We start from the raw sequence: 12,445 nt of genomic DNA on the forward strand, positions 1-12,445 counted from the left end.
AAGACTGTTTTCCAGCAAATTTACTACAGAAGTGCATAATTTGCTAGCAGTTACAGACAGATGATTATTCCCTAAATGCTCAAAAATCTAAAAATTTTGGATGTACAAGTCAAGGTAGTTTGGGCACTTTTAAGATGCTTTTTATGTGAATTCAGCCGATGGGGGAAAAAGCAGGTGGATCAGCATAACTTGCACAGGGACGCAATTATTTTGGTTAAAATCCAGACATTCCTTTTCGTGCAAGAAGGATAAAAGATTGATGTCTCTTTTGAAATGTGCCCAAGAGAAGATGATCACTCCAGACATGGCTCTGTGACAGTGACTGTGCTATTTAGGCTTCTAAGGACAGACCAAGACACTTGCGACTCACCATCTCTCTTCCTCAGAAAAGCCCAATAGTAACATAGGATTAAGGTCAGTGTCTTGAGCCCCAGATACTACATTGCTTTGGATTACTGTGCTAACATAACAGTGATTTAAAGTCTTAACTATGATACTAAGATAGCTCCTATTATTAGCTAAAAGGCTAATCATAGACACACACTCATCAGCAATCCAATAAAGCGCAGACCCCAATTCAGCAACTTGCTCTATATATACAGTTTCAAGTGGCATTATCAGTGTCAAAGCAATCTGTAGAGATGTTCTGAAACACGGAACACAAAATGCCTCTATAACAACCTGAAAAGACTGATACAAACTCAAGTGTTTATTTCAGACAAAGACCTACAAGAGAATAATTTCAACAATCAACATTATATGTACAGTATTTCCCCACACACTGAACGTTTGACCTCCTGGTATCACGGGAGACAATCTACAGGCTTAAACCAGTCAACTTATGTTGTGCTTCAACACGATGACCCAGACGCAGTTTGGTGCTAGAAACAGACAAGGGCCAGACGTGTGCAGAGAGGCCGCCCAGTAGGATACTCACTGTCAAGGAAGTCAGCAGCAATGGGGTCAGTCATCAGCATGTGGGATGATAGCAGCTTATACACCTCCCCGTGTTCCCGCTCCGGGAGGAAATTCAAGATATTTTGGTCCACCATATCTGACTGGTGCAAAAGGAGAGATGGATGATGGTCAGTCTTTTGGGGAGTATGTGATATGTAACAGTGTTGCTGTAGAAATAGACATCAAATTACATGTTGTATAATTATTAAGCACTGGGAGCCTATCTCCATTTCTGAATTTTAACTTTTTTTCAGATTCATAATTTAAATGTAGTGCACAAACTATCTCTCGTAAATGTGTTTTGGGAATAAAAATTTAATTAACATCAAGGCAAACTAATAAAAAAATCACATTCTAACATGTCCTGGATCAGATCAGGCGAATTGCAGCTATCAATTTATCAGTGCAAGTCAAACATTAGTCAATAAATGTTGTTAACATGTAACTTACAGTATTTTAGCTTTCTCACTTACCGGTAAATGGCCAGTAAGTGAAGACACACTGTCGGATACGTATATGATGTTTCCATCTGTAGTTAATGCTACCAAGAAACCATCTAGGGCCTGTAAGAAGAGGGAAAAATTGGGACTTTGACAATGAGGCTAGGAGTTTGTTAAAAATTTGAGCTGCTAACCCTAACCCTAGACACACATCATCCTGAGCTTTACCTCCAGCATTAGCTGAGTGAACTCCTCATTACTGAGGAATGAAGGCTTCCAGTCCTGTCTCACATCACAGGTTTCATTCTGTGCAGTGATGTCTAAAACAGATGGAGGGTGGAGTAAAAGAGAAGGTTTAAGTCAAATGAATGATGGAAACTAAACATTCTGCCAGAAGTGTGTTAGTTAATTCCAGAAATAAGGGGAGGGGGGTCTAAAAGTAGAAACAATTCTACTAGAGTCTTTTAAAATTTGTCAAACTAAGAATACATGTTGTATACAGAGTACAATACATTTCCCTACCTTTCTGTTTCTGCAAGAAGTCAATAGTTCTCTGCAATATGGTTGACTTGTCCATCTTGCGCGGATGGCCTTGGCCCTGCAGCATGGTGCATAGCTCCTTGATGAGTACATTGAATTGGTCTCTTCTTTTCTTTTCTGATTTGTTACGGGATGCCCTTAAGATGTCAGCACATGAAAACAATTAGAAATCAGTGGAATTAAAGATGAAAACTAAGCCAATCCAGAACCTATAGTTTGACATTTATTTATCCTGTTAAGGCTGGGGGTCTAACGGCAGCTCAGTGCTAATGAAAATGAACCTGAGATTGATCTAATCTGTAGCTAAAAATAACTGTTATAAAGACAGAGCATGACAAACGCAAAGTAAGTAACAAGTAAACACAATTTAGGTCTTTAAACAGACAATTACAAATTAGGTGATTAATGCAACTGCTTTCACCACCACCATTTTCAGCAGACAAACTTTGATAAACCTGCTTTGCACCAAACAGTAGACAGAAAAAGCTCTCCACAGACTGAATGTGGGAAGTCTAAGTCATCAAATCTTGCTCTGGGTCTTTTACGTGTGTAGGTAAGCAAGCCTTGGTATCTCGTTAGCCATGACAACATAGCTCCACTCTAGGTCCATAAGCTTGTTTTTAATTTCCTCTGTCCCTTGTGGCCAAAAGTGTAATGCATCTTTAATTACAAAGAGAATTATATATGTGATTTAAGATGACTCTTTTGATGTTGACTAATCTGGAATTATAGAATGAATAAATGTTTTAAAACATTTAGTAGTTTGTGCAATTAGAATTTATTCCTACAAACTAGAATTACTGTCTCACATTGCCTCTGCCAGCCAGTCAAGTTGCAGGAAATATGGTCACAATCTAGCCTTCTGTTCCTGAGTTACAGTGCTGAAAGATGGCCAGATGTGTTTGACTGTTTGGATATAAATTTCATCACAAATGTCATCATCATTTTATCCTATTAGACATTTGTGTTACATTGTGTCATCACTGGTGTATGAATATTTCAGTTATGGCCAAAAACATGTTTTGTGAGGTCACAGAAGCCTTGAACTTTGACCTTTGACCACCAAATTCTAATCAGTTCGTCCTTGAGTCTAAATGAATTTTTAGAACAAATTTGAAGAAATTCACTCAAGGCATTCAGAAGAATTGAACGTCAGTCCAAAAAACCTGAAATGCTGGAGGCATAATTGCACATTTCAGCAATGGGATCATAACAGGTATTTTGGTGGAACTGGAACAAATTTGATTTGCAGAAATTAGACACAGTTTCCCCAATATTAAGGTCAGCAATAATTTTCATATGTATGAAAAAACACCAGAAACACCTGATACCAAATACTGCCTAGAGCCATTCTATTGGGGAATAATTAAACACATGTTAACTGTATTACAACTAACTAAAAAATGGAATTTAAAAAATGTGTGAAATATTATATTATATTTGACAGTTAGCAGTATCAAGAGGTGACCCCTTGTGAATGCATTTTTACATGAATTCAATTCAGTCAATTTTACATCTAAAGTTATGCTCAGCCTTGATTTTCATGAACCTTATTCTTTACTATAATGTCACACTGAAGCTACAAGCGTATTTTGAAATTATTAAATACCACCAAGCATTTTTTTCATCCCCATTACTAAAGGAGCAGAAAGAGAAATTAACTTCTGAAAGCTGTATCTAAATGAGTTAAAACTTCTATGCCCTGTATTTTACACAAACATATTCATTGCGGTATATTCAGTTCAATACAAGTCCAAACTGACAAACTGATATAAACCTGCACAGAAAGTTGAATACCTTTTTGCCCTGTCTTTCTCATCTTCATCCATTAAATCTTCCACGCAGCTGTTTGTGCTAGAAACAGAGAGGTGCATGTTAAACATTTGTTTAATCTTTTTTACACATTATCACTGCAGATATTATCTGAAGCCAGAACAGCACATTGGACCTTAATGTAGCTACTAAAACAGGTTCATTAATGGCAACAGAGATGATCAGTCATAAAGCACTGGGATATATGTAAACAGCCACACCCAAATAAGACTTTAACCTGAGTATGGGCAGTAGCAAGTTCTTGCCTGATGAACAATTTCACTTCAAGTGCTAACGGACTTCTGCTGCCCAAACCCAATGCTTTGTCAGATTCTACTGAGTTCAGGTTGTGTTGGGGCTTCAGGTTCAGGTTGGGATCATGTTTGTGTATTTTCAAAATTGCACTTATTAAAACATTCCAATCTTTCACTCTCTGAGAGTGCCAATTGTCTGTATCTATGCATGTCATGGGTTGCAAGTGGAGATGTACTACCCAGTAGAAAGAGAGAAAAAGAGAGTAATATTGTAGCATTAGCCTGATGACCTAACGGTCAGTAATGGATGAGATAAAGCCAAAATAAAGCGTCAGGTTTAGGTTCAAGTTTAAGGTCTGTGCAAAAAACTGTAAATATTACATGGTAGAATCAGCTAAAGACATACAATTATTATGTTACTGAGGTACAAAGATCCTCTAAGGCGTTTCTGGTTTTAAGGTATATAAATAAAAAACTGAATTGAAAAGAATATGCATCAGTAATGAAGTATGATCATATAATAATGTGACAATATGGTATCAACACAAGTGTTTCCTTTAACAGTGTGTCTACACTGAATGCAATGCAACGGAAATACATGAATTGTATAAAGCCTGCATGAATAGGAGAGGAGATTAAGTGGTATGAGATACAGTACGTCATAGAGCCTGCAAGTAAAACAATAAGCAAGCAGTGGAAGTTTAAGTCAGTAAAATGAGCTGTGCTTGTAATCCAAACTCTGTGTGTGAGTGTAATTCTTTGTTGTTATAAATCAATATTAATATAGCAACACAGTGATTCATTTAAGTGCTTTGATTGCATCTGTGTGAAACTGTAGCACACTCCAGCTCAAACTGGGGTAAGACACTGTGCATGACACAAATTTCTTCAGATATTCAGAACTGAAATTTAATAATCGAGATATCTTTTTACACACATTTAACATGTTCTCATGTGCATTGTTGTGTTGTATACAATTACAAAAGTTGCAAATTTCTGTAAAAATCCTAGTCATCTGAATCCTTCTTAACCACTTTCACTGACACACTTGCCTCCTATCATCATCACATGCCTAGTCAACCCACATTCTCATCCATTTCTCTTTATCTCTTTGCCATAGATTGACTGAAAAATGTCTTTCTGACTAGCAGCTCAACTCAATTTATTTCAAAGAAAAAATGTGGGTCTGAACTGTGCAACACATTGAACTATTGTTCAGCAGCTCAACTGATGAATGGAAAAATGCATCTAGTCTGCGTTATCAGCTAAAAAAAAAAAAAGCCAGGGGCATTTTGTGTTTAATAAATTTCTTTTGAATTATATTGAATAATTTTTTAATTATTAACCAATCATTAACCATTTAGCCATGAATGTGGCTCACAATCTACAAAGGAGATTGTTTAGAATTTGTATGTCAAAGCCAAATTACTCATGTCATGAGTCATCCAGGATATGAGACATCTGGTAAAGCAAAGTAGGGCATTTACATGCACACACAACATATCCCAGCTGAGGTTTCTTTCAACATTTATGTGTATTAATGCAACATCTCTGCTATGAATAATTAAAATGTTGAAGAACAATTTGAACAATATAGAGGATAAATACATATTGATTAGAAAATTCACAAACTCACTCCCATTCCCGGCGGGTGGATGGACAGGGGCCACCGAAGTCAGAAAGGTTGTCCATAGTCACTCCCTTTTCCAACCAGGCCCTTTCTGAAGTCTTATAAGTCCCATCCGTGCTGACCTTGTCTGAACGCTCTTTTGGAAAATTCTACCGCAGACCAGCTGCCCACCACTGCCTCCAGTTCACCAAAGAAACACCAAAACCTGTGAACACAGACAAAACTGATTACAGCATCCTGAAAGTGGGCATGTTGCTCAGGATGAAAAACTGTGTTGCATAAATTCGTGTTAACATAAGGTGCTTTGTTGAAAAGCCATAATACAATGTAAAGTGCATAAAGCATCTTCAGTTTCTACCAGTACTTCATCACTAAAGAAGGGTTTTTGCACAGGAGGAGCTCCCTTGACCTAGAAAATTGTCTGAAGCAGACATCTCTTTTGATAACCCAGCATAAAAAAAAGAGAGAGTAGAATGGCCACCTCCTCCAAACTAAGAACTCAAAGACTGGAGCCTTGTTCAGCAGCAATGAAACAACATAAGGATGTATTCATTTGCAGTTATCAATGACGTTTCTGCATGTAAAAAAAAAGGTTTTCTTTTTCTTCATGTGGTTAACAGAACATAAATCATGTTAGTCACCTAAAAAATCTGAAATACTCACAATAACAAAGAGCAGTTATATTATTCAGAGTCATCATCATGTTCCAGTTGGAAAACAACAGACAAACTTTCCTTTTACCTTGATTAAAATAGTTCATGGTTTTGTGGTCTAGAAATATCTTACATTGTATATATATTATATCCAAATTATAATTACAGTTGGTGGGTGATGAGAATTCAGGCAGTCATCTGTGTTTGTCTTTATTTCACATCCACGTTGAGTGATGTACACAAGTGGCCTCTGGGGAAACTACCAGTTATTGCATTTTCCATCATCAACAAGTCAAATGAGAGCCAATATCAGTAGAGAAATATTTGGTAACATGGAAATGTAAGAGTGAGTTGGTACAACCCTGAATAATTACCTCCTTAAAGATTATTAGTCTCTATCTAATAAAAGAAAATTAAGGTTAACACTTGCCTTAAAACTAGTCTGAGCAGGTTTGTATGCCCCTTTTTGCAATAGAAAAGCAGTACAATCTTATAATGAAATAGAGCTATTTCATTATAGGAATATCTTTTTAATCTTGGGTTTCAATATTCCCTACTAACCCATTTTTCTCTCCTCCCATAGCATATACGAACATACAACTGTAGCTGTTTAACCATCATTTCAGTTGTTTATCACTAAAATGACTTTATCCACAGTGATGTAAATATGTAAAGACTTATTAGGAAAGCATACATTTCAAGTGCAGCTCAAGACATTTCTCAAAGGTGTAACATACAGTATAAGAGGAAAAAAAATCAAGCCAGTGACAGTCAGCTGATTTTAGAAACTCATTTGTCAGTTTACTACTACGAGATTGATTTGCATCAGCACTGGACACATGGGATTTCTTTAAATTATAATATGATTAAACAGCAATGTCTTACCCTTGTGACATCTCCCCATGTAAGTACTGATTATGTCTATGGTTTTATTCAATAAACATTTGCGTCATCACTGAAATCCTCAAATTCATACTCTCTTATCAGGCAACATAATCTCAAATAAAATCCTTATGTGTAGAATTTGAAAAATGTGAAGAATGCCTCTAAAAGATTATAATCTATATTATATATCAGTTGATATACCAAAAATCCCCACTGGTAAGATAAAAGCATGCTACTTATGCGTTGGTTTCAGGTTAACTAGGTGAAAATCTAAAAGCTGCTTCTTCCTTTAAAACCCAACAGTTGTTGTTGACAGAACTGTCATGCTCATACAATCCTGTTGTTGTCATTCATCCAACAGATAGTTTCTGATTTGCTCCCCTTTTCCTTGCCTTATCGCAATCTTCACTGTAAAAATCCTTGTCCTGTTCAGGAGGCACAATCAATCATTTAACTATAATTTATTTTTGGTTCCTCTGTAATTTAAGTGCATATAGTGATTCACAATTTCTTTGTTAGACCCTTTACTTTGAAATTTAGCTGATGTGCTTCCCTTTTGTCTTGATCATGTTTTAGATGTTTCTACACCTTGATTGGAAACCACCTGTGGCAAATTCAATAGATTGGACATGATTTGGAAAGGCACACACCTGTTTACATAAATATCAGAGCAAAACCAAGCCATGAGCTGAAGGAACTGCCTGCAGAGCTCAGAGACGGGATAGTGTTGAGCACAGTGGCCTCCATAATTCTTAAATTCTTAAAAAAGTGTGGAACAACCAGGACTCTTCCTAGAGCTAGCCATCCTGCCAGACCGACCAATTGGGGGAGAATTGTCTTGGTAAGAGAGGTGACCAAGAACCCGATGGTCACTCTGTCTGAGCTCCAGAGATCCTGTGTGGAGATGGGAGAAACTTCCAGTGCAGTGTAGTTCCAATGCCGGAAGATGTGTGGGCATACAAAGTGTTTGACTTAAACATAGGAAGCTCAGTTTCACATCCCATTTCCTACTTTAAGTCAGTGATTTTGAACCATGAACATAGTCTCTATCTACTTTGAAACAAGTGTTTTATATTGATATAGAAAAGAAAGCAGTAAAGGTAGCACGGAGAAAGTTTGCAATCATAGCACAGGAATCTCAAGGGATTGTTGAACAACTGAAGACTGAAATTCTACATTGTTAAATTTATAATTTAATTGGCCATCACAATTTTAATGTTTCCTAAATTGTCCATGACATTCTGTTTATGTTCAACAAAAAAACAACAACAACAAAAAACAGTTGCTATCGCTGGGAAACAGTAATGCTTGGTCCGAAACATTTACTGCCTTGACATGATTACTGTCAAACTACTGCTTTAAATGGATTAAAGTGTTACAATGTGAGATGAAGACCTCTTAACTAAAAAAAAACCAAACAAAAAAAACATTACTGAAATGTTGATACAGTAACAAAATGGGAATCTTTTGTCTGAGGTGCATTCTGACAAAACCAGAAAACAAACCTCCTTTATAGACAACATACACAAATTAATAATGGTAAATGAATTTAAAATACTGTTAAAATGCCTATTTGGAAAATCAACAAAAAAGATCTTCAATTTTAGATGCATCAGGAATTCCTTTATGCAGCTTTAACTTATATGTCTTCACTCTACAAAGGTGTGTAAAATGAAACCTAACATATCAGCCTGCATTCTTTTAGCGAATTGAGGTTAATCCACACCTTGCAAGGTTAACAGCTCAAAAACACGAGAGTCTAGTTACACTTGTGCCTTCAGGTATTTAAAACCTTTAACCAGCAACCTGACCTCATGGCAGAAGTCACTACACTGAAGTTCAAGTTCATGACCAAACTCTGGTCTGTTTGTAAACAGGCTATAAAAGAGAGGGAGGTTATTGCTCTGACTATTAATTATTTTATTATTATGCATAACCTTACAAAGAGGAAACTCAATGGAGGAATTACACTGTTTTTCTTGAGAGAATTTAGGTTTCATTTTAAAGTTTAATGGAGGAAAGACACTTGCTGCTTCAACTGCACCTCACATCCTCTATATCGCCTTGCAGGATATAATGCTGTCCCTTCATACATTCAATTTAAGGTCCAGTAAACGTATTTACTAGCTTTTCTGAGGCAAGCAGCAGTTGCATATTTAGTGTTTGTATCCAGTGTTGCATTCCTAAACATCCAACAAATCTTAAAAGTTACTACCAGTCTTATTTACATTTTAAATACCAATGTACTGTAACTGAAACCACTGATGGCTTTGATGAGAAAAAAGTGTATCAGTGTGACTTGCTGAAATCACACAGTCTGCTTGTTGCTGAAGATATACTCCTCCACTGCAAACACACACTGTGCTGGTGTTTGAACATTAAGGGTCACACACACGCTGCAGCTACACCTTGAAATGAAGACTAAAACTATTTGTAATACTGCAACACTGTCATGTTACTGTATCTGACAGATCCTTTAGGGATTATCAACATCTGTGTGTAGCCCCTAGTTAATGATGAATTATACCGCTGATGCAATCAGGTTGTTATTGATAGCATCAGTAACTTCACACTAAGTGGCTTCTAAATGGCATTGGGCACAGATGATAGGTTGGGTCCTGATGTTCACAGAAGATATTTCCCTGTAGATGTCAAAGACAGAATACCTGTTTTGACGTCAGTGACTGGGGTGTGGCTGGCATACCAGCTTTAACACATAAGGACTGCATATTGTTGACACACCATATAGTCACAGATATAGCTTAAGAAATCATTGGGCCTCATTCACCAACCATTCTAAAGAAGAAATTTCTTCCTAAAACCCACTTACGCACTTTTTACGAATATTCTGACATTCACCAATGTTTTCTTATTTGGGATTTGTTCTTAGTGAAGAACAGAATCTATGCACACTCAAGAGTACTCTTACGCACATTTGAATGCTGACATGTTTGAGCAAATTAAGTGGTTATTGCATTTTCTTCTGTTCTACAGTTATATAATATTATATTATTTAAATTACAATAATATTTTTGTAATTTATAATATTTAAAAAAAATAACTTTTGTTATTTCTACAAAACATTATGGTCTTTTAAAATAAATGAACGCTACATTAACACCTAACCGCTCGTTTGTGGCTCACTTCCTGCAGCAGTACCTCCACTTCAGAAATACTAAAATTCCTTTTGCGTTTTGATTCCGGTACGACGTCTTTAGATTTTCGTTTTGGCATTTCCTCAACTTTCCCTCACGGTATCTCTTTGTGGACTGAAGAAGAAATTGATGAATGAGGCTGATGAGTCCTTAGTGCATTAGATAAGTATAAAATCCAGACTTTTTACCTCATAATGCTAATGTTGTAGCATGCATGGTGTTTGCTCTGTATTTCATATAGCAGTGCAGTTTATCTTTAATCTACTTTAAGCACAAAGACCAAAAACGCCTACTCTGTTGATCTATATCATACTGGGAAAGAACTGCCCATAATGTATTGTACAACTCCCAAATTAGAGCTATGTCTTGCACAATTACCTTGCATCCTTGCATCTAGACAGAGCCAGAGCCAGTTTATAAATAATTCAACTGGTATTTTTTCTCCTGACTTTGGGTTCTTATTACTATTACTATATAAATTTGTCAGTAATCATTGATTTAACCATAGCATTTACATTGTAGTAGCTATGCCTTTAATATCTCTGGACATATTAGGCCATTATGGGCAATAATACAAATCAAGGAGCAGAACTGCTTTATGGCAATACTGGCATTATGCATCAGTGTGATGATGCAGCTTTATTTGTCTGGTGTTTAATTCTCTGGATCAGCCAAAAACATGCCCATTCATATACAGTTTCTCAATTGATTTTCCAGAAACTTTATCAGAATAGAAAAACCATATTCTTATCACCCGCTCCTGGTTTTTAACCACCAAAGCAGAAATGGTTAATGAAGGGGACTCACGTCACTGATTTACATACATACAGAAAATTGTAATGTGAGCTATAGTCCATGCCTGAGTATCAAAACCATAAAAAATGCACAAACCACTTTAGGTCACATGTAAACTCCATGAGAAAAATCTGTACTGCTTTCAAAAAAAGGCACACTTTGAATAAAAAAATAAATAGTAAATAATGGCTTAATTAAAGGTTAAAAAATACTTAGAAATGCATTATTAAGCAATAATAAAGAACACACATATTTTGTAAAAATAAATAAATAAACAAATCAAGTGCTAGATCGAACATAAGAAAAAAAAAATCAGAATATTAAAGTCCCCAGATTGAAAGGTCACAAAAAAAGAAATGTTTATCATCACCATTGATGACTGTATTATTCCCCATGACAAATTAAATAGCAAATATTCATAAAGCCATTAGATATAACTGGTAAATTTAGCTTTTTAAAAAGTAGTACTGAAAAATCTCTTCCCTGGAATAGCACAATAAATCCACCAAATAAATTCAGCTAACCACTATTGTTATCAACAGGGGACTTTTTAACAAGGTTTATGATGTTCATGCTAATGTTTCACCTGCTCACACACACTCACACACACATACATGAAAATTAATATCTGAAAGCTTTCTGAAAGCCAACAACATTCTTTAAAAAGTGTTATGGTATTGAACCCAGACAGCTCACTGACAGATGGATGAGTTTTGGCTACTTGTTAATCCAACCCTGAAGTCTAGGGTACTACTGTCTGCTTGCCATAAAGTTTACATTTCCTGACCACCTGCATCTGGTTTTGATCCGGCAGGTCAAGCTGTCAGGTAAACACTAACAGGGCCTGGACAAGCTAAGTTTCAGTCAATCTGGATGTTTATTTAATCTATTTTTTTAGTTTATTTCCAATACTTCATAACACCACTTCACTAAACACTGCAATGTCTATAAACACAAAAAACATGCTAGACCATATTTTTGTACTTAATACATTATATTTGTTTTAACACGTAATGTAATCTGTTTGGATTGTATTTAACATGAAATCATATTTGTACAGAATTACCATAAACTCATTTGCTTTATTTCCCCATAAGATGGTTATTATGGTTAAATATTAATCTAACCAATATACAACTGCTAGTCATCACATATTTAGTCCATATATACAGTATACACAGATGTGTAAACATAAACAAAAATTCAAAAATGCTTTTCAAATATTTCATTTCTATTAACATGTAAGAACAGGTCAGTTTCTCAAAAAAGAAAAAGAAAAGTCTCAGTTTTCTGTTGTGATTTCTGTCTTAAGGAAAGCTCTCTG

The 12,445-nt window shown here is 35.9% G+C and overlaps 1 protein-coding gene across 7 annotated transcripts in view; it reads right to left on the reverse strand.

The window, feature by feature from the left end:
• The window catches only part of npas2 (neuronal PAS domain protein 2), a 43,847-nt gene that overhangs the window by 14,323 nt on the left and 17,079 nt on the right, over positions 1–12,445 (reverse strand). For all 7 annotated transcript variants that reach the window (XM_023404720.2, XM_023404719.2, XM_023404722.2 and 4 more), the window contains exons 2-7: positions 5,640–5,838; positions 3,735–3,791; positions 1,920–2,074; positions 1,626–1,717; positions 1,431–1,520; positions 938–1,058 (exon numbers count right to left, since the gene is read on the reverse strand). In XM_023404720.2, coding sequence (XP_023260488.1) covers positions 938–1,058; positions 1,431–1,520; positions 1,626–1,717; positions 1,920–2,074; positions 3,735–3,791; positions 5,640–5,695 — 571 coding nt within the window. In that variant the 5' untranslated portion in view covers positions 5,696–5,838. The remainder of the gene's footprint in view (positions 1–937; positions 1,059–1,430; positions 1,521–1,625; positions 1,718–1,919; positions 2,075–3,734; positions 3,792–5,639; positions 5,839–12,445) is intronic.

Source organism: Seriola lalandi, unplaced genomic scaffold, assembly GCF_002814215.2.
Source record: "Seriola lalandi dorsalis isolate HSWRI2012SDOR001 ecotype SW California unplaced genomic scaffold, Sedor1 jcf7180002054256, whole genome shotgun sequence".
Taxonomy (NCBI): Eukaryota; Metazoa; Chordata; class Actinopteri; order Carangiformes; family Carangidae; genus Seriola; species Seriola lalandi.